Raw genomic sequence first — 22996 nt, forward strand, 5'->3', positions numbered from 1 at the left:
GTTTGTGACATGTGACAGGTTTCCCGGGACCTCATTTGGGACCCGGGGAGGGAACCAGCACACCACCTCCAGAGTCCTCACAGCCTTCTTCACTGGGGGCAAAATGAGCTTGGGGGTGGGGGCGGGGGGTCCAGTGGTTGTCCTGATGTGTTCAAACACAGGAACACAAGTGACTCTAAATGCAGAGGGAAAGAGGCAGTGCTGGGGATGCTGAGGAGCCCTGGGCCTGGCACCTGCAGGGGAGGAAGAAGGAAAGGTGTTCCTCTCCTCCCAGGACCGAACAGGGTACACACACTTGAACTCCACTTACTTTGCTGAAACCCCAGGGAGTCCAGACCTACCAACCAGTCTCAAGGTTGGTAGGTGACCTTATGAGGACACTTGGGGATCTGGGGATCGGGGTGTAGAACGGGGCCTGGATCATCCGTCCAGCAGGGAAGCAGTGACTCTGTGGAAGTCATTTAGCTAACGACCTGCAGCCCCAAGAAAGCCTACTTTCTTCCCGCCCAGTCTTTGGTGAACCTCGCAGGGGCTGCTCCTGACTCAGTCACATGGGGCTGTCTCGGGGGAGTGGGGCGCCTGGCTTTTCTGTGGAAGCACCTCCACATGCTGGTGTCAGGCCTTCACTCTAAGCCCTTGACTTGTGGGAAATAATTGAAGGCACGCGTTTGCTTTTCAAGTACCCCCGGCTGGTTCCTGGCCTCAGAGGGCTGCGGGCTGCCCGTGTTCTCATGCATTCATTCCGTTAACATTCCCCAAGGCCCGGCGTTGTGCCAGGAGTCGGGTGCCCACATCTCAGACGATTTCAAGGATGCTTGATGGGATGTGAAGGGTCCTTTGGACTTGAGAGCTCCGATTCAGCCGCCTGGCGCTCCTGTCGCACGGGCTCAGCAAGGGACAACTTGGCTGCCAGGCTGTCCTCTGTCCCCACTAGGGTTCCGGGGTGCTGTGCAGGAGCTAGGAGAGGATTAAGGGTTGCTTCCCCCAACCGTGCCATTATCTGGCCTTGGGCCTAAGGCTTGGCGAATTCGCCCGGAGCTGGTACCACTTTGTTCTGCAAGTTGAATTGGGAAATGGCGACCCTGGCACAAATCTGGCTGAACGCAGGCTGGGTCACCAGGAGAGCATGGCCAGGTCTTCAAGGACAGCGCAGGGAACGCCATCTCAGGGATGAACCGGGGGTGCCCGCTGGGCGCCCGCTAAGCTCCCGCTCGCCGTTCGTCCCTCCCCGCCCTCACCAGGGCGCCTGGGCCCGCGGGGGCCACCGCTGTCCGCCGCCTCCGAGCCGCTGTCGGCCTGCCTGCCCGCGGTGCCAGCTGCCGGTTTCTCTTTCCTCCTCCTCGCTTTCTGCTCCTCCCGATCCCTCCTCCTCCGTCTGGTCCCTCCTCCTCCCAGCCCAGCCTCCCCGCCCCGCGAGCTAGACGTCCGGGCAGCCCCCGGCTCGGCGCGCCCGCAGCAGCCTCCGCCCCCGGCTCGGTGCGCACGCCCGCGGCCAAGGCGGCCCGAGTCCCGAGCGAGTGCCTAGCCAGTCCCGGCGGCCGCCGCCTCCCAGACCGGACCACAGGCCACCTCCGGAGTCCCTGCCCGGCCGCCGCCGCCACCTCCCGCGCGCACGGCCGCCCGACTCCTTCCCGCACTAATTTCGGAGACCCGGAGCGAGCTTCTGGGGGCAGCGATGCGACCCTCCGAGACGGTGGGAGCCGCGCTCCTGGTGCTGCTGGCGGCGCACTTCCCGGCAGGGCTGGCGCTGGAGGAAAAGAAAGGTAAGGGCGTGCCCGCGGCCCCGCGCCCAGCGCTCCGGCTGCCCCGAGGACGGCTGCGCCTCTGGCCGGGACCGTGGGAGGGACGCGGCGCTGCGTTTCTTAGTCGCGCGAGCCTGTGGCGGCCCGGGGAGGCAACTGCGGGATAAGGGATCGGGATGCGGGACGCCCCTAAGCGCCCGCAACTTTCTTCACTTTCCTGCCCTCCCACGCGGGGCGGGCCGGCGTCCGGGCAAGTGCGCCCCAGGGGCTTCGGGAAGGACCGCGAGAACCCCTGCCACCCTTCGGTGACCTCCCGGGCTGCCACGCACCGCGCGTCTTCCCCTGACTAGGGGGTCCTTCCTCTGGGCTGCAGCCCAGGATCGGGAGACCCGGAGTGCTCGTCTCCGTCGCTAACTACCTGTAGCTACCTGCAAGGGACTTCGTGTTCTCTTTGGCTGAGAGGCGGGTGGGGTCGGACCCTACCCTAGGGTGCAGATCCGCGACCCCCTCCCACCCTGCCGCACCCCTTGAGCCCGTAGGGTCTGGTGTTCGCTTCGGTAACTCCCGAGATTTACCTCCCACCTGCAGCCCTCTGCTCGCGTCTCCAGGCTTCGGGGTGGAGCAGGACAGAGAGGTGCAACCGGCGGCGGAGCGACAGCTGGTGCCGAACTTCCTAGCGATCAGGTCCCTCCCCGCCGTTTTTTTTGTTTTGTTTTGTTTTTCGGTTTTTTCCAAAATAGGGCTCACAAAAAACTTCCCTCCTCAAAGTGCCAAGATTTTCTCTTGAGGATCTTTCTTTTAGCTTTCTGAAGATTTTGACACTGGGCCAACCAAAATATTAAATTTATTATTTTTTTTAAAAGCGGATTGGTGTCCGTGGTTCACGTGCCCCAAATGTCCAGAGCCAACGCGATCGAGTTTGGCTTCGTGACCACGGACTATCAACCCACTTAACGTGAGAAACATGCCTTGGAAGATTTAATTGCACAATTTCAAAATCCAGAAGCCCGGGTTCCAGGAGTCAGGTCTGTACTCGCTGCTGATGTCATGGGCCCGGGCAGTCGGGGGTTGGTGCTGAGCGCGATGGCTGGGGGAGTGTTAGGGCTTGGAGCCGCCGTTCCCAAGCTTCGTTGTGAATTAGAATCACTTGGCGTTTTAAACCAAACCCAACCTCATCAAATACAGACCGACGGAGGCCTTGGTCTGAGGTGACACCGGGCCTTCCCTCGCGGTTTTTCAAAACCCCTCAGGTGAATCGGTGGGGTGGCCAGGTGCGGGAATAGTTGGCACAGAGGAGAGATTGGTAAAGACTCGGGGAAAGTCCAACTGGCAAGTAAAGAGCCCTTTTGGAACATCTGGAGTTGTGAGCATCTTGCAAAATCCGGGAAAGAGGAGGTGGGAGTGATTTAAGGAGGAGTGGATGTCTTTTTGGTGAACGTTTGTCCTCCTCCAAGCCCCACCGGCAGCCCTCCTCCCGCTGTGAGCCTTGAGGGTCCTGACTAGCTGAGGATGGGGGCATCCTAGACAGGTGTGGTCCTCACTTCCTGCTACAGGGGACCTGTGTCCCTGCCTTAAACTCAACTCTGCAAGCACCGTAAGCACTACTCTTCCCCAGAATCATCCCCAGCTTGTCGCTGTTACTCTTGTGAACATGGCTATTAGTGCTTGGAGATTTGTTTTGGAAAAAATATATAAATGCCACTTAAGTTGCCTGTTAGTCCTGTATTTGCTTAAAACAGAATGTTCCTGGGGAAAAAATAGTGAGACTAGGCAAGCAAATGTCATTTGGTGAAAGTGACATAAAAAGACCAAAATTTAAGGGGGGGATTATTAAAAATATACGATGAGTTCTATTTACAAAAAGTGTTGAACACCCACATCAAACAAATTCATTCAGTTTTGTTCAAGAAATGCAACTCACTTGAGAGAGAGTGTTTTGGTCCTGAGATCCAGTTTCTCCAGTGTTGCTTGTGCATGAGGGCGACTGTCAGACATGCTTTGGTGTGTCCTCTCCATCCTTCCGACCCTGACAGCAAGCATGTGACGTGGGCACTCTCCTGTGTGGAGAAACTGAAGTACAGAGAAGTAAACTGACTTTCCAGCCACTGGAAGAGGCAGAACGAGGGTTCTCGGTCCGAGCCCTCCCTCAAACACCCAGCTCCAGTGCCTGGCGTGAGTTCTTTTAGGAGAGCAACCAATGTCAGAGGCTGGGGGTGGGGAGGAACAGGACCGGGTACGGGCCCCCCAGCAGGGTCCCTGGTGTGAACTTGGAACGAATGGCTGTCTGCTCAGGTCTGGACCCCTGCTCACTGTCACCCAGCAGTCAGTTGCTCTGGCTGCCATTTCTGGAGGCCACTTGGCCACCAAATGAACAGAGAGCTCGGAGAGAGCTGGAGGGATGCTGAGCCAGTCCCTCACACTGGCAAAATGGAAAGGGGGAGACCGGAGTGGTAGTGGGGGAGGGCAGGAAACCTCCGCCCAGCAAGCCTGCCCTGGCCCCACCTCTGAACACTCTCATGATGGCTGGCTGTCACGTCTGGCTTCGTATGTTCAGTTTCACAGTCCCTGGTGTTTCCAAAACTCACTCTGCAGCTGGTAGGAGCCCATCCCCAAGATCCCTCGTACCACCTTCATTAGACAGTCCCTGTGAGAGCAGTACCTGTTCGGAAATGTTTTCAGAGGTAGTATCAGTCTACATGAAGCATTCCACTCTGTTTCAAAAGAAAATACTCTTTGTTTTTCCTTTGATCTAAGCTCCAGGACCAGCAGCTGGCATCAAACTTTTTCAGTAAGAGCGGAGAGCCAGCTCTAATATCAAATGGATAATTATGGGTATTTAAGGGAAGACAGCCCCACGTGGGTACTCCGGGCCCTGACATGGGGCATGGGGTGCAAATGTTGGGGACACTCAGCTTGTGGAAGGACCCACCTAGGAAATCACATGGCCCTCACCAAGTGGGTTGCTGTGAGAGTCCTGTTTGTGTATTTGTGGCTGCGTTTCAGTTTCTGCACGGTACAGTGGAAATGGGCTTACTTCAAGTCAGGTTTTACTCGTAGGGCTACCTTTTGAGAAAAGGTTGAAGTTCTAGTTCTAGAATCTGGCTGCCCCGTGCATTATTTCCCTGGAAATACACAGAAATACATAGATTGGGCTCCTCAGGTCTCTACTGAACGAATTTCATTTTGTTTTCTTCTGTCACTTATGGACGTTTGAAAATGTGCTAAGAAACCTTTTTGGTCTTGGGTGAGGAGGACTGGTTTATTCTCGAACCACGAGCACAAATGGGATAGACTATAAAGTTTGTTCTCGAAGGTCGCTCCCATTCGATGCCCAAGCTTCTGCTCACACCTTCTTTTTCATCTTCCTCCTGAAAGGGTTGCCTTTTCTAAGAAAATTCCAACAGTTGGCTCTTCCACAACACTTGAGGGTGGTCTGCCGTTTGGCCCATGGGCATAAGCAACTTAGTTTGAGTTTGAGCAAGGATCCAGGTTTTTGTTTTTGTTTTTTTAAGATTCCATTCATTTATTTTTAGAGAGAGGAGAAGGGAGGGAGAAAGAGAGGGAGAAAATATCAGTGTGTGGTTGCCTCTTGAGTGTCCCCTACTGGAGACCTGGCCCACAACCCAGGCACTTGTCCTGACTGGGAACCAAACCAGTGACTCCTTTGGTGTGCAAGCTGGCACTCAATCCACTGAGCCACACCAGACAGGGCAGGATCCAGGTTTTAAGCCTTATGTCAAAGTATCATTTTGACTGAAGTTTTCACTTTTTCAGAGTCTTTAAGTCCAGCTTTCTCCTTACACATTTAGGTGAACACACTCAATTCAGGTGTCCAGAAAGTTCCCTGAGCCCACGGGAGCAGGAGAGGTGGTTCGGAGCAAGTGTGCAGAGGTGGCTTGTTGTCTTAGCCTGGTTCGAAGCTACGTGCTGGACTTGACACTTCAGTCTCCGAAGGCACGAAGGCACAATGTCAGGTGTCTGACCCTGTTGACTAAGCAGCCCTGAATTGCATATGCTCAAAATAAATTTCACTCCTACCAAGTTTCAGCAGCTTGCTTAAGAGAGTCGAGTGTGCCGGCTAGCACGAGAGGGTAGAATTTCCTTCTGGGTTCCACATTACGTCCTATCCTGGCAGGTCCTCATACGAAGACCCAGAGTCAAAGCGTCCTTTCCGACTATATCTGGAACGTCTCATTAACAAGAGCCTCGAAATGCAATTTAGGGGACTGATGGCTAGATGAGAATGCCTGTCCCCAGGACTAAATACACCCACAATTGCACCCTGTCACTACTGAGCCTGCACATGGCCTTGATTTAGTATAAATAATTACATCAGTTAACCACTGCTGTTTGTCCTTCAGTACAAGAGCAAGCATGTCGACCTATTACAACTTAGGCTTTTGTTTGCATTTTCCCCTTTATGTTCCAACCACAGTAAGTGACTTGGGCTGTCCTGTCCGCATTTTGAGCTGCAGGGATGAGTCACCAGTGGTGCTTGTCTCAAGTGTCTGGCAGTCAGTTAGGGGAAGAGAGATCTACTGATAACAGGTGTGAAACTTGCGCAGGAGCAACGACAGAATTCCGTACAGGACAGAGACGTCTTCTGGTGCTAGTCTTTGCCTTTAATTCCATCTGGGGAGGGGGCCAGGTAGAGCCCCACGTGGAAGGGCTTACTCCCGGAGGCCTGCAGAGAGTGCGGGGTATTTCCCCGGAAAAGTAGGACGGGGAGGACATTCCCAGAGAAGTGCCTGGAATAGCAGGGTCTGAAGAGGCAGGGAATTCCATGCAGTGATGGGAAGACGAGGGAGAGGTGGCGAGGACACGGCTCATGGGGAGCTCCGCTGTCCCCGTGGGGGAGGAGGATCACCGTGGGGTGCTAAGCTAGGAACCAGCGGGGTGTGTCTGGCGCTTCAGAAAGCCAACTCCAGCCACATTGTGGGGAATGGACTGTCGGGGCGTGGTGGAAGTGGGGAGGTCTGGGCAGGTGTGCAGAGACAGGGAGCCAATGGGAACGCAGAACCAGCTACTCGCTCGGGCTGACCTGCGGGTAGGACTCATTGATAAGTATGTGTAGCGAGGATACTAGGTAGAGCCGCAGGAGGACACTGACGTGGAAGCCTGGGGAGACACAACATCCCCTGGGGAGGTCATGAATGCTTCAGGGGCACCGGGTGGGCCAGGGGAATTTGAAGGGCTCTGATGGGAAAGCCCAGGAGGCACTAGAATGTGTGGGTCTGGAGCCCAAGAGAGCAGTGTGACCTTGAATTATTGTTTTATTAGCTATTTCCATTGCAGGTGTTGTCTTTGGCTGTAGAACGCCCCGCCTCCAGCCTGTCACATGTTCCTGTCAACACCCACAGAGAGCCAGGCGGGGCCTGGATTCCCAGCTGTTTTCTGGACTAGGCAGCTCTGGTTAGCAGCCTGATTCACTGATTCACTGCAGTGATCAGCAAATGATCAATACATAGTGTGCGTGCAAGCACACTGGGAATCACATTTGTCTGTTGCTGCAGATCGTCAGATGGGAATCGCCATTTCTTATTTGATTACTTCATACATTAGTGGCCGAACGACAAAGACTAGGAGGTGACCATGTTCTCCGTTTGAGGCAGTGGCTTTTGAACCTTGCAGGGACCTTAGACCCACCCGAGGTGCTTCTGAAAGAGAGGGGGCTTTGCTGCACCCCAGACCTGGTGAATCGGGGGGTGGAGCAGCACCCACTGTGGTTGGAAGTCCGAGCTGACGACTGCATTGAGTGGTGTGTGTAGCGCATGGTAGAGAAGAAACTATGTCTTTGTTCTCTGACTCGCATTGGGATCTTACTCATNTGCAGATCGTCAGATGGGAATCGCCATTTCTTATTTGATTACTTCATACATTAGTGGCCGAACGACAAAGACTAGGAGGTGACCATGTTCTCCGTTTGAGGCAGTGGCTTTTGAACCTTGCAGGGACCTTAGACCCACCCGAGGTGCTTCTGAAAGAGAGGGGGCTTTGCTGCACCCCAGACCTGGTGAATCGGGGGAGTGGAGCAGCACCCACTGTGGTTGGAAGTCCGAGCTGACGAGTGCATTGAGTGGTGTGTGTAGCGCATGGTAGAGAAGAAACTATGTCTTTGTTCTCTGACTCGAATTGGGATCTTACTCATTTGCTCCAGTTTCCTCGAGGTCCAAGGTTGCATTTCATTAGTGAATCAGCCTCAGAGTTGCGGTTTTTTTTAAATTGAATTGATCAATGAAAAGTCTACTACAGCAGCTCTCACGGTGTTTCCTAAGATAACAACAGGAGCACCTTGATCTTCATAGAATACACATTCTCAGAGCCCCATCCCGGACCTCTGAGTGGGATCCCCAGGGGATGGGACCCACGGTCTGTGACCACAGATGGCCCAGGAGTCGCCTACGCAGGCCCAGGCTGAGGACGCTCTACCTGCCCACCTCCTGCCGGGCTCTGGCTCTGCCCAGAGAACAAAACCATGTGCTGGTCCGTAAGGGACTCACATGTCTGGGGGGTTGAGCTGGGGAGAGGCTTATGAACGGCGCTCTGTGATGCAACTTACAGTAGATGTGGTTTGGGATTTCGGTGGGAGCCCAGAAAAGGGGCTAATTCTGTCTCTGAGATGGGGGTGGGGGAGACTTCCTAGAAAAGAGAGAACATTGAGCTGGACCTCAAAGAATGAGATTTCTGCCCAGTCTCCAGGCAAAGGGAAAAGGACGGGAGATCCTTGTGGGCCTGACGCGCTGCAGCCAGCCTGCCATGGCTTGTGCCTTTATAAATTCGAACGTCTTGTAGAGTGGATGCCGGGGCCTTAGCATTTTCTTCTTTATTTCTCTAAGTGGCCGTGAGGAAATATACAATTCAAAAGTAAAATGCCAGAGAAGCAACACATTTTACACTTAAAAATCAAAATGGTCCTTTGGTCTTTTATTTTAAGTGACAACTCAACATGAAGAATTGGAGTCTGTATAAAAAGAAATGTTGATAGTTTTAACGTTCTCCCCAATAGCGTGATTTGACCCCAAAACTTGTTAGGAATAAGAAAAATGACTACTCCACATCCTCTATTTAACTCCAAGCACAGAAAGCAAACAGAGAAAGGAAGCAAAGGTCTGTGTAATTGTAGACACAATGATTACACGCTGAATCACATTGAACTTGGGAAATGTCTCCCCAGTTCCCTGAGCCACTTCCACTGTGACGTGCATCTGCACTTCCTGATTCACCACTGAGCACCACGCAGATGCACCTGCATGTGTGTGCAGTCGACGTGGAAACAAAGGCAGGGTGGTAAGGAAGGCTAAATCGTGGCTGTGGGGGCCGAGCTCCCTAGGGCCGCCCCTATCCGCCCACCCTCACGGGGAAGGAAGTAGAGAGCTTTCACACCTCCGTTTCCTTAGCCCTTGTTGGAAGAGCATTTGTGAAGGGTTCCATCACAAAGGCGGAAATGTGGTACCTGAAGGTTCCCTGCGATGCATGTGACATGCTGGTGATGTCCTTACTGCCTTAGCAGTTGGGCACGGCGTCGTTGTGACTGTATGCTCACATTTCCCTCATCCACTCCTGGCTTTGGAGAAAGCTCGTGCACTGCCTACAGCCTCTCCAGGGTGACAAACTGAAACTGGAAATGGGAACACTGCACAGAGTTTTGCTTCTTTGCCCTGCTGGTACGTTCGTCAGTACTTTTAGTGTTTGCAATAAGAGCCAATCACTTATAGAATCAGCGCAAGTCCTTAAGGGCCAGTGAGTGCGCCCAGAAAACGTCTCATCGTTGTAAACGGGATTTGAAAAAGTTCTTCAGGAAGAACCCGAATTGGCTTTTCTCTCAGCAACGCCCACTGTCTGAAAGCTGTAGGGAGGGTTCTCGTCCGTGTCTCCTAGTTTGTTACCGCGAATCGTGAGCCGCCACGGCTGAGTAAAGCTGTTCTGAGCAAGGTCGGTTAGGCAAACTATTTCAAGTTTATCCTGGTACTAACTTGCGAGATCGTTTTTGTTTTGGTTTTGGAGGGGTTTTTTTTTTTACTAACATGTATTTTAATATAGTATTAGATGGTGAAACAATTATTATCTCTTATACAAGCAAAACACCCCCATTTCCTCTGCTTTTGATTAAGTCTATATGAATGATAGAAAGAAAAAATGGTGGCTGTTGAAGAATTATCATAGCACCTGTTGGTTTTTAAGGTACTGACTCTAAGGGGCTTTGAAATCTGGTGAATTTCAGAACTTTTTCTTGCCTTTGATTTGCTGCAAAGTTAATAGTCAAAAACCTTATCCTTATAGTTACTTCTTCTTTTTATTTTTTTTCTACTTGTTGATTTTTAGAGAGAGAGAGAAAGAAATGGAGAGAGAGAGAGAAATTTGCTGTTCTATTTATTGATGCATTCGTTGGCAATTCCTGTATGTGCCCTGATCAGGGATCGAACCCACAACCTTGGCATACGTGTCAGGATGCCACTCCACCTTATAGTTACTTCTCGATGTCTTTATCTCTGCTGTCATTTCCTGGTGCTCTGTTGGGCGTTATGCATGGAACCATTTATGAGTGACTAATGTATTGCCTCAGTCTATTCTTTCTCCCTTCCTCACTTCACTCTTTTCCTCTCTTTCTTATTTGCAAGCTGCTATGAATAAACCTCCACTGAGAAAGAGAGGTTTGACAAATGACTGCAAAAATATACCATATATTGTTTTAAAGTTAGAAAATATCAAAGTCAGTCTTTATAGTTGTTTCTAACACAAGTGTGCACATGCATGTCTCATACTTTGCAAAGTGCTGTTGCTAAAGGCGTTTTTCTTAGGGCATAGCTGAATGCAACTCTTTTCCTGATATCTGTTGTTGGTTACAACAGGAGATAAAATGGGTCAGAATCTCTCTTCCCAGTTTTAGCTCCCATAAAATAAACTAGGTGGTGCCCAGGCTTCTTGCGACTGGAGCACCCGTGACATCAAAGCAAATACAAATGCACGCAAGATGCAGATTTAAACACGTCGTTGCTAAATACCTGCTGGTCAGTATAGAATTGGCTCTCCTGGGAATCTTTGTCTCTTTGTATTTTTTCTGGCTATAAAGTGGAATGTGTCTGTCATTCATTAAAAATTCGGGGAACGTCCAGGCATTCTTGACTCAGAGAAGGAAAGGTGACACTTTCTCAGCCAGGACTTGACTGGACTTGTGGGGCAGACAGGACGCACCGAGCCAGAGGTCAAAAAGTCACCTGTGCCGATGGCCAGGGCTCTCGAAGTGACTGCTGTTCACCCAGAGGTCGCTGCCACTGGGTGGGTGTTTGAGAGCTCCCTCTGGTTCTGCGGGTGTCTAAAACCATCGTGTCTATGAGTGACCTCCCGATCTGCACGCTGTCACAAATGACTAAAGAATGCATCAGACCAGTGATTCCAGTCCTGGTCATCACTAACAGTAGGCGGGTGGCATGGCTTTGGGTTCTAGAAAAGGCAATAATAACCTTATCTGTAGCATCCATGTACTGTTAAATTTTCTATAAGTAGGAAAAAATGTGCACAGGGGATAAAATACAAATACACAAAACAAACAAAAAATGCACCCACATATCTCAAGACCTGCCCGTGTGAGCCCTTTGACACCAAAGTTAGTGACTGAGGCTTGTCCCTCCTCCACAGGCTCCAGGAGGTACAGGGAGTGGACCCCGGCCCCACCTGGCCTGCAGGGCGATGCTGGCCCGGTGAGTGAGCACCTGAGTCCTGATTTCCATCTTCAGAATGCAGAGGATCAAAGTGCTCACCACGTGGGGCTGCAGAGAGCGCAGGAGGGAGGGGGAGGTGGTTCGGACAGAGGACAGAGCGCAGGGCCGTCCCTGGACAGGTTCCAGAAGTGCTCAGTGTTATCTCCGTCTGCCGGCCAACTTCCACTGTGACTTCTAACTGCCCCTGCTCCCATACAACCTTTACGATTCCTGTTGTGCGTGCAGAACCGGGCTTTGGCACATTCCTGTCACTTACCCTAGGTCGGCCCCTTAGGCACGCTGGGCTCTGGTCTCTGACTGGGGAGCCTGGGCCCCTAGTGGCCACCCCTTCTGTCCCTGCTGCACACCGTGCTCAGGTGCCCGTGGAGGCCTCAGGACCAGGGCAATGCTGCTCAGCCCGGCTCAGCCCCGAGGCAGGACCCCCAGAGCACACCGACTGCCCCCCCCCAACCGCCGTCCTTCCATAGTGGGGCCTTCCTTTCCCTCATCAGGCCACTGTTCTTTCCTGCAGTGCCTGGGCCCATCTTTAAAATGCTCTTCACCTTGTTGGAGAGCTACGATGAACTCCCAGGCCATGTTCACAGCAGGACTTTGTGTGGCCACTGCAAAGTCTCCATGTCTAGCCTGTTTTCTCCCACTCGGCCTTTCTCTCCTTTGCCCCTGAAGCATGCGTGGCAGTGATGGCCGTGTGCCTCCCCAGGCTGCTTGTGTCCTCATGGTCCTCTGGACACTAGGGCCGTCCTACCCAGAAGAGGACCGGCACCCTGCCACAGCCCTTGGCCCCTTCCATGGCAGTTAGGCTTCCTAAACAGAGAAAAGAACTGATCTGCACCCCACCCTGGTGTTGTTCGATCTGAACTGAACTGAGCTATTTCAGGCAAGGGGCAGTGCGTCCATGATGGGCTTTGAGCACTGCACCCTGACCCCAAGGGACCGCCACCTTTGCCTAGGACTCCAGCCTCCAGTCAGCCTTGGAGTTCCCGTGCGTCCCCGGGTTCATCACATGCAGGCCTACAGGTGCGTATACGGAACCACGAAAATGCGCCATCCACCTGTCTACCTGTCTATCATTTCGAATCACCAAAGCAACAGCCTGGTCATGAATTAACGTATGCTAGAGCCTTGCTGTTTTCCACCAGCAGCCTATAAAAGTTATTTTTAAAGCTGTTTTAAATCTGTGAGTAAAAACAAATGGCTTTTGCTGCATAAAACACCAAAAATGGAAAAGCTAGCAGTTCAAAGACGATAATTCACCTCACAAGCATTGCTGGTGGCATAGTTGCTTTAAAGAGGGTGCAGATTTATGAGAGGCCTGGAAGGGGGCCTGAACTTCAGGCTGGGCTTCTCCACCCTGAAGTATCTTGGGAACACAATGGCAGGGTCGCGGGATGTGACCAGTGGGGCCATTTGAAAACATGGAGCACACCCAGGGAAGTGCCTCTGGTTCCTGATGCACGGGGCTTTGGGAGGCAAACATTTATTTATTTTTGCACATTAACTTTACAGTGAACTTTTTTTTAATTTAAGAAGGGGAGAAAAAAATACATGGCTAGGAAGGGAGAGTTGAGGATGTTAACTGTATGGCCCCTCGATAGCGTTTTCAAAAACTTTCAGAACACGTGTTAGAGTAAGTATTTGTGTGAACGTAATACTTTGACCTTATGTCTCTCAATAGTATCCTTTTACTTCACAGGAAAGTCAGGAAGACTTTTTTAAATTGTTGCAGTTCTTAGGAAAAAAACCACTAAAAACAAAACACTGACCACCTTGTGTAACTATGAGTCGTGGTTTGCTGCGATAGCAAAGCTTTTGTAGCTAATTCTTTATTTTTAAAGAATTACAGATTTACAGGAAGTTGCGAAACAGAGTCAGGGAGGTCCTGTGCACCCCTGTTCCCATGGTAATGTCTTAGTAGCTAAGTTTTAAATATTTAGTTTGACATCTTATCTAATATTAACCTAGGCTAAAAACCATTTTCATTAGCTAGTGAGGTGATACTACAGAAATTGTAGCCTCCACAATACTGTTTAGGAGTTAATTTTTTTTAATGAAATGTTTTTGTTTTTAACACTTGGAGGCCTCAGAGGCAGGGGGAGGGAAAGGGGACGAGGGTAGAGGGAGAGCCCAGGTCGACAACCAGAGAAACAGAGAGAGACTGAGTGACCAATTCAACGAAGCCAGGCCCTCCTGCTGTCTCTGGATTAATTTGCATGTGCTGCCTTTATGTTCTATTCCAGTCACCCATGGCTAGATGTGTCTGTGTGTCCACTTCACCTGTCGTGTGTCATCGTCATCTGTTTGGACTCTCTGGCCGCCTTCACTTTAAGGGAGGGTGCTTGAGATGAGGCAGGTCTGGAATTGGCACCCTTCTCCCTGCAGATGCGGACCCTGCAGAGGTGGTCCCTTGGTGAAGAATTCATTTTTGATCTGCACACACTCCTGTGTGTCGGGTGTATTGTAATCAAAGTTCTAAATCCTTGACTCATGGTCGCTGGAGAGAAGTGGCAGACTTCCCTAGAGGGAAGGCCAAGATTTCATTAGAAAATTCAAGACATCAAAGAAAGTATCAGACTTCAAAGTCAAGGTGGTACCTCTATTCTTCCTTTTGGTGTACATGGCGGAAAGATTCCTCCAACTCAGAGGGAGACTCTACTGTGACTTCAATTCACTCCACACTGATTACAAATTACTTTAAAAAATAGGGTTGAGAAAGGGCAGCAGCCAAGTGGCATCTGCCTCCTCCTTACCACGTACCCAAGTCCCTCTACGGAAAGCCTCATCCTCAGGCAAGAACTGACCACAGAGTCCTTGCAGAAAGACAGCATCAATGGGGGTGTAGACACGCTTCCTGCCCTGTCACCTCCCAGGCTCAAGGGCCAGGCTCTCGTGGGACTGTCTGCAGACCCACCCTGGGACAGAGAAGAGGACGTCAACCCCGCGGTGCAGCTGGCTCCCCACCCACTTGGCAAACATGCCCTCATTCCGCAGATCCTCTNTGACTTCAATTCACTCCACACTGATTACAAATTACTTTAAAAAATAGGGTTGAGAAAGGGCAGCAGCCAAGTGGCATCTGCCTCCTCCTTACCACGTACCCAAGTCCCTCTACGGAAAGCCTCGTCCTCAGGCAAGAACTGACCGCAGAGTCCTTGCAGAAAGACAGCATCAATGGGGGTGTAGACACGCTTCCTGCCCTGTCACCTCCCAGGCTCAAGGGCCAGGCTCTCATGGGACTGTCTGCAGACTCACCCTGGGACAGAGAAGAGGACGTCAACCCCGCGGTGCAGCTGGCTCCCCACCCACTTGGCAAACATGCCCTCATTCCGCAGATCCTCTTGGGGGAGTTTCCTGAGCCAGCCAGTGACACTTACACAGGTGACCTTGCACAGCCCTGGACTCTGGCAGCAGTACCAGTGGGAGGCCCATTTGTTTTGATAGATCGGTCTGATTGGGCAGAATCTCAGGTGTGCGTTTCACTGTCATTTCTCAATTTAGTTCAACATCATTGGCAAGCATTAGGTGTTTCCTGTGCACCACAGGCCCCAAAGCTGCTGGGAGGTAGTGCGTGTAGGGAATGCGGCCTCTGCCCCTAGGAGCCTGTACTCCGGAGCCCGCTCGGTCCCAGTTCACAAGTCCCCATGCCGTTCGTGAGCACTTCAAACTGGAATGTCACTCGTCGGCGTGATCCATGACAAAGCACCAGTGTGAACGTTCAGCAGAGCGTCTGGCTTCGCAGGCACGTCCCACCAGCTTTCTCAGAACTATTGACACACTTCATCTCATTTGAATAATCATGGGAGAATTGCCTCATCTCCCTTTTTTATCTGGTGACTGGGGCGGGGCAGGGGGGTGCAGTCGGCCATAAGTCTTTGGCTTCCATGCTCACCTACAACAGGATTAGTTCTGGAAATCTGCGCCGGCTTCTCAGTTCCAAGTTTGTTTACTGGTGGCGAGAGATCATTTCAGTCGGGTGGCACAGCCGCCAGTCAGCTCAGATGCACCTTCCCCCAGCTTTTTTTCCTGATCAAAAGTGCTGTTAATACTTTACGGAACGGATCCATGTCGGTTCTGAAAGCCGGTTCCCAGATGGGTGGTTGGATTTGAGGACAGGAGATGGGGCGCGGCAGCAGGTGTACCACGTGCTGCTCCCTCCCTGTTGGATGGCAGGGGTGCGGTGCTGAGCTGGATGCTCTGCTGTCCCTTTGTGTGGCACCTCGGCGGGCGTGCACCGAGGCTGAAGCACACACTGGTGACTGTGAAGGTGGCTGGGGAGACAACAACCTGGGACGTTCCGGAGGCTTGGCCTTAGGAAAGGGCACAGGCCACAAAGCAATGTTTGTTGTGTCCCACTCCCCAGAGAGTCCTTGTGGACCATGGGGGACACTTGCCCGGTTTGCAGACTGCTAATGTGAGTCCAAGGTCTTCAGCCAGGCAGTAGGGTGACGTGGTAGGACAGGGAAGGGGAAGAAGCACGCCCTGCCTGGTGCCCCGGCCCCGGTGGGCAGCGATGCAGTGCCCTGCAGAGGAAGAGCTCAGACCCGCAGATACCCACAGGTAGTGCCTGCTGCTGAGTGGGTGGCTTGTCCAGCCCCCTTTTATTGAGCACCTACTATGTGTCACAGCCTGAGCTTGCTTCTGGGGTGCAAATATGTATTTGGTTCCCATCTCCCACTCAAGGAGGTTACTGAGCAGGAGGGGGACACTTATGATACTGCCCTGAAATCATCTTCTCTTAGCCACGGGTGCACTTGGGGGAAGGCCTGAGAGTTTTGTAAGATTTTTTTCAATAAGATTTTCTTTTTTTAATATTTTATTTATTTATTTTTAGAGAGAGGGGAAGGGAAGGATCAGTGTGTGGTTTCCTCTCATGTGTTCCCCACTGGGGGCCTGGCCTGCAACCCATGCATGTGCCCTGACTGGGAATTGAACCAGCAACCCTTTGCTTTACAGGCCGGCGCTCAATCCACTAAGCCACACCAGCCAGGGCTTCTTTAATAAGATTTTAAAATCTTGTTTATCCTTTCTGACTATAAGCTAAATTCTTCTGAACTTATGAAGATCTGGAACCATGTTGTAGCAATAAGTCACAATCACTGTATGTGGTAGCAATAAGTCACAATCACTGTGTGTATGTGTGTGTGTGTAAGTCACACCTAACGATGGTATCATTTTAAACACTCACTTGTATGTTAAAGAAATTAAGCAGAGAAAAGAAAGCTGTTGTTTTATATTTACCCATACATGTGCTGCGTTTTCTGCATCGAGCTTGGAATCTGGCCGTGAGGAGGTCAGAAGTTTGCTTTGTTTTGTTTTGGTTTGGTTTTAGCCCAGGAAAATCTAAAAGGTGGATTTGCCTGGAAACTTTCTGCAGGACCACTGTTATGTATCCTGCCTTTCTTCAAAGAAATATTAATCCTGAGACTGACGGCTAAATTCAGGGGGGATTCAGAGTTACTTAAAAAAAAAGGTGCGCTTGCAAGATTTGCATAATTACATAAATCCTCCATTGAATAAACATGGACAGATTTCATGGGGTCGAAGCTTCAGTAATTCAAAAGTGGGTGGGTTAGACCTTCGCTGTGTATCTTACCCACCACTGCTGTATTTCAGAACTGGTTTGACACATTTAAAGGCGCTTCCCTAAACTGGTTTTCACTCTGTTTGGTCATTTCATGACCATGCAAATGGAGAGAGACGTTCTTTGCTTCCATTTTCCAGTGCCTACTTATGAAACATGCTGTGTCTGGGGGACAGCGTGCCTTTTCCCAGAAAGTCTCAGGTTAACAAAAAAATAGGCACTGGATGTTTATCCGATGTTGTTTATGGGAGCATGAGAAACACGGTCACCCTTGTGTACATTGTCCGCTGCTAACTGGGGGAGAGGTCATCGGAACGTTGGAATTCCTCTGCAGACATCAGGTGGGGGCTGCGGTCCCCACGCAGAAGACGTTTGCTGCTCATCTAGGACTAGCAGGAGCTGTGTGAGAAAAGTCCGTTTGCTTCCCCTTGGAAATCTCCGTTTCCGTGACAGAAATCCCGACAACTTCCCAGTCTTCTTCCCCCGAGTTAGCGAGGCCACCCGGGACCGTTGACACCAAGGGTCAGCCCTGAGTGAGTTCAGCCGGGGGCTCTCTCGAGGCGAATGTCGTGACTGTACACCTGGTGTCAGAGTCACCGGCTGTGTGCGGAAGTTACCCATGAGGCACGGAGCGAGCTGAGGCACCTGCACGTCTGGCGTGGGGCTCTAAGTGGTGTGGCCCTGGTTCAAGGTCCAGGACGGCTTTCTCGCTGGGTTGTGAGCTCCATGCAAAAAGATGCCATGTGGTCATTCAGCCCCTGGCCCAGGTGGGCTCTAAATAAGTATCGACGGCGTGGACTGAACATACCTGACATGTGACTGCATGTCATGTAAACGCCTGAAAGCCAAACACATCTGTATTCACTGACTAGTGTGGGTGCCGTGTAAAAAGTGGGCAAAGGACTTTGTCTAAACCAGCAAGCGATGGGGTCAGAGGGAGGGGTCTCAGTCCATGAACTTACCTTCCTCAGCTTCCGAAGCACAGGGAACAAGCATGTCTCAAGGAGGGTGGCGAGTAGTTCTTACGTGTTTCACTTTTCCTAGAATTCGCCTCTGAGGTGAGAAGCATGCACTGGCTTAAAAGTATTTTTAAGGAATTAGTAGTTGGATTGAAACTGGACTATCAGGGAAGAGCACATCTTACTCCGTGCAGTCGTGATCAGCTCCCTGCATGGGGAAGGGTCGAAGAATTCTCTGTGGTCTTCACTGCCATCCAAGTAACTCGGGGGCGTAGATTTCTACTTCCTTTCAAAAATTCAAATTAGTAGAAATTGGCGGGCAGTTCAGAGTAATATATGACCTTCAGAGTTCCCGTCATAAAGAAGAGAAAGCTAATTATTTTTTGCATGGAATACGATGAAGCGATTTTAAGTGCCTCATCAAAAGTCGTAACCATGACAACGCTTACATATTACATTGAAGAAAAGTAGGTTTGACTCTCGTCTGTGTGGGAAGTAACTATGGACTGTAACCTCAAGAAGCGCTGAGCACAGGGAGCTTGCTCTGCACCAGAAAGTTGTCCAGTGGCCAGAGGCAGGAGTCACTTCGTATCTGTCTGTGTGTCCCGCCAGGCCCAGCGTTGGTGCAAGGGCGGGAAGACCACAGGCCCCCACTGAGGAATTGTTAATGAAATGAAATTGAATTTCAAGGGCAGGGAAAGCAAAGTTTGTTTAACTCTGTGACTCCTATCCCAAGAAGCACGTGCTTTTCAACACCAGGCACGATTTGCACCGTTTTTGCCTTATCTTTCCAAGGGGTGGGGTGGCGGTCTCCTCTGCAAGGGGGACCACGCAGTGCGCTCTCCATAAGCACATGAGGGACTTACAACCATCAAAAGTTTTGAACCATCTACTAGGTGACTTGGTTGAATCTTTAAACCAGAAGCCACACCATGAAGGGAAGTGGAAGGAATGTCAAAGCGCAGTAACATCAACAGGCCAGACTTCACTGCCACAGGTGGGTCTGGAGAGGAGCATAGACTTGACTTTGATCTGAAAGGCTTCCCAAAGGGTTCCTTCCTGCTTCACCTTGGGGAATGGAAACCAGCCTTGCCAGTGACTTTGCTGGGGTGTAGGAGCTGTCTATGAGTCTCTGTGTGTTGTTTCGAAAACATACTATCCCATTCACATGTCCGGCATGATAAACGGGCCCCCTTAGAAATGGAAAGCCCAGTGCTCTATTAGCACGTGTTCTGCTTGTTCCAAATCAAGTGGCCTCTGTCCTCCAAACTGCCACTCAGTGGTTGTCTGCTCCAAGCGTGGTGTTTGCCACCCTCAGAGTGAGGACCCACAGTATAGCCTGGGACTGGAGTCGCAGACCAAGTTGTGACTTCAGGAATATGGAGAGCTAGGCCAGTGGTTCTCAGCTGGGGACAATTATGCCTGCTGCTCCCCACACTTCACCGCCCCAGGACATCGGGCAATGTCGTCAGGTAATTTCTGGTTCTCCCACTAGGGTTTGTTACTGGCATCTAGTAGGTAGAGGCCAGGGTTGCTGCAGACATTCTTGCATGTTAGGATGGCCCCCACCACAAAGCATGACCCCCAACCCCAAATGGCTGTAGTGCTAGGGGAGAGAGACCCCTGGCTGGGCCCTGCCCCCTACAGTCAGCTCTGACGCCTCTGTTGTCTTTGTGTTACCCTGGCGCGCGCTCCGATTCATTAGCCTCTCGTTTTGGAGTTAATCAACCCTTGGCCTGGGTTTTGTAGGTGCCCCAAATGTAACAACCAGCAGGGAGGTTGGCATTCCTGATGAGGTGCACTGGGGCCAGCATTCCAAGTTCACCTGCACCAGCTTGTCCAACCTGAACACTTACCAGGTGAAAGCAAGAGTCATGTGAAGACGCCTTAATTGTCCCCACCCATCAACTTGCTTACCAAGGAGCCAACGAGGCCTTGGAGTTAGGGCTGGCTCCCTCCCTGCTGGGAGAGACCATGCACATCAGACATAAAACATGGACTCCTCTTTTTCCTTCCTTTTCCTTCTTTTCCCTTCTCCCTCTTTTTCCTTCTCCGGGCAGCGCCGGGTAGCATGAGGTTAAGGAATTGTTCACCACACCCCTCCCTTCGAACCAGAAGAAAAACCAGCTTGTTCTAGCCTGGCTTTGTTGGAGATAGGAGGCAGCTGCTTTGTTCCGAGTGCTCCTTTCCCTGACACCAGCCTGCCTGCCCATGGGGAAAATGTGCTCAGTAGCATGGAGCATGGCAGCCAGTGGTGAAGGCCGCCCATTTCTGCTTCCGGGCGGGTCTCTGAAACAATGGGATTTGTGCTGAGGTTTTACATGAGTGCACCTTCCACCAGGCAGAGCACGCGCCAGAGTTGGGGCACCACCCGCCAGCTGCCCCAAACCTCCTGCGAAGTCAGGACGCCTTTAGCCGTGCCTGAAGGAAGCAACTAGAACCTCAGAGCAGCTGCACTCCCGTGGGGTGCCACCTTGGCATTTGCACAGGGCAAGTGACCGAGGGTCTTGTTGGAATCATAGGCCAGCTCACAAAGCAAATCATGGCTGGGAGTTTGATTTCAATAACACTTTTTGCCCCATAATTTATCATAAAATACAATTTCTTGAACTGCAAAGTCACACCTGTAAGAGTGCCTAGGTGCTCCAGATGTATTTGCTGAGTGAATAATTGAGCTCAGAACTGGGAGGGCCCTCGGTGCAACCCCCCCCCATTTCACAAAAGGAGAATCTCGAGGTACAGAGGGCTCCTCGTTGTTGCCAGGGAGCAAGGGCGGCCAGTGCAGTGGGCGTGGTCCTATGAGTCATGTGCTCACACAGATGCCCCCAAAACACGTGATGAGCCCCCTGCTGGCACAGGCACCCTCCCCGGTCCTGTGCCCAGCTTTCTGAAAAAGAGGCCCCCAAATTGCTTAAGCTTTAAAATCCACAAAATTCGAATCAGGTCCCCCACCCCACCAGGTGAGAAAATCAAAACAGCGGGCATGGGATCGGAGACCTCAACAAAACCGTTTGTTCGAAAACAATGAAGCAGATGTTTTCTCATGTTTGACTCTGTTAAGTAAGATTTTACGGGGTTTGCTTTGTCCCGTCTGTCAGTTAGTGCTCTGGCTACACGAACACAACACACGTTTCCTCTGTGCTTAAAACTAATTGAGAAACGGGGGATTTTTTAATAAATGAGACACATTTTCATCAAATTCAGTGCAATGACACCCAGCTACATAAGTGATTGAACTTAATTTGAATTCGTGTCCGTTTTTCCAATAAAAGACCCAAGTTTCCCCATCTACTTACAGGTCTAAGAAAAACAGCCTCGGGGAGGATTCTGGATGGTGTTCCCAGGGGGGCCGCAGAGCCCCAGCATCGGCACCAACCCTTAGTGGCTGTGCCCTTTATCAGGCACCTCCTGGTGCCTCAGTTTCCTCCCTCTCAAAGACCACCTCACGCATAGATTGGTAGGGGGACTCAAGGAGGTGGCCTGGCATGTAGAAAGTGCTCAATAAACAGGAACTATTTTATTGCTCCTGACATTGTCATCATCGAAGGTGTCATTTCTAAACCGTCGCCATCCGATGTGGTCACCATGAGCCACGTTTGGTGACTGCGGGCCCTCGAAATGTGACACATCCAAACTGAGGTGTGCTGTGAGTGTTAAAATGCACGCTGGATTTTTGGAGTCTTGGTACAAGAAAAATAGGTTAAAAATCTCCTTCATACGTTTTCAAATTAATTACACCCATTGAAATGAAATGTCTATTGCATTGAATAATAGGCAGGGCCCAGCAGAAGTCAGGCCTGGAGTGTGGTGGGTAAGGTCGCAACATGAGTGCGATAATTTCTAGTTTTAATTTGAACATTGTACCTCGAGGTGCCATAGGTTGAGCTTGAGTGGGATGTTGTTCTGTCGCAGAATCACATGCTTATGATTCTGCAATAAAAAGTTTTGTAATAAAAAGGGGCATTATTTGTGCCAGACCCTGAATATTCAAATTTTAGCTTTTTCTTCCTACTTGTTTACCAGCCTGGCTTGTGGGAAATGTTCCATGATGCACGTGTCCACATGCCAGGGCTGGACGGACGGCAGGGCATGTGCGTCATGAGGGCCCAGAAATGCGCTGCGTGTTTGCTGAAAACCTCCGAGCATCTCCCGGTCTCCTCCCTTCCAGCCCTCAGGTCTAGGGCCCAGGTCCTTTACTCCTCTGGGCTTTCTTTCTCTGAAGAGTTGGCTTTCGTAGATTGAAAGAATAAGCATCTAGACAAACACAGATTTAATCGGTTTGCGGGCCTTTCTCCTCTGGCCAAGGGGAGGAACTATGGACTCATAAATCTGCCTTCAGTATATCGAGTGAGATCCGGTTCCTCACTCTCAGAGAGCCACCAGGAAGTGGTCCCCACACTTGCTGCGGCTTCTCAGCGGCATGGGGCCAACATTCAGCATCGTTGTCACGGGCAGTGCCTGGCTGGGTGCGTCTTCCGCCAGCGGTTCCCAGCTCTGTGCCCTAGACACACGCTCATGGTAACAGATGTTCTCAAAAATAAAGCAGCATTCTGTGGCCCGTTAAGCTAGGAAAACACAGCATCCACAAGATGACTTCTTGTGCATGTTCTGCCTTAAAGAGTCTGGAAACTCCCAGTACGAGCAGGCCCGGCTCACACTGACAACCCACAACCACTCAGGTTTATTGGACAGCAGAGCCATTTTGCCAAAGGACGCCTGTGAGACCCCACACCCCACGTGGACGCAGTTGCAGGGACAGTCTCTCACATAGTGACCAGGATCCACTCCCCAGAGTGCTAATTTTTAGGGACAGCAAGCTGAAACTGTCCCTTTGAAAAGGGTTGGGACAGTATTGTGTACCGATTGCCACTGTTGGAGGAATCATGGATAAACATGCTCCTCTTAAAAGAGGGAAGGGGAAAGAGTGATAACAGCTGCTGAGCAAGTGCATCCCCTCTTAATTGGCCTGTCCTTATTCTTGGTTTGTAGAAGGGTTAT

The 22996-nt window shown here is 51.1% G+C and overlaps 1 protein-coding gene across 3 annotated transcripts in view; it reads left to right on the forward strand.

Annotated features, from left to right (window-relative positions):
* The first annotated feature begins 1425 nt into the window (after positions 1-1425).
* EGFR (epidermal growth factor receptor) overlaps positions 1426-22996 on the forward strand; it is a 140786-nt gene continuing 119215 nt past the window's right edge. For all 3 annotated transcript variants that reach the window (XM_037041114.1, XM_037041111.1, XM_037041113.1), the window contains exon 1: positions 1426-1763. In XM_037041114.1, the coding sequence (XP_036897009.1) occupies positions 1676-1763 (88 nt within the window). In that variant the 5' untranslated portion in view covers positions 1426-1675. The remainder of the gene's footprint in view (positions 1764-22996) is intronic.

Source organism: Sturnira hondurensis, unplaced genomic scaffold (genome assembly GCF_014824575.4).
Source record: "Sturnira hondurensis isolate 20B ecotype Veracruz unplaced genomic scaffold, ASM1482457v3 Scaffold0002840, whole genome shotgun sequence".
NCBI classification, from domain to species: domain Eukaryota; kingdom Metazoa; phylum Chordata; class Mammalia; order Chiroptera; family Phyllostomidae; genus Sturnira; species Sturnira hondurensis.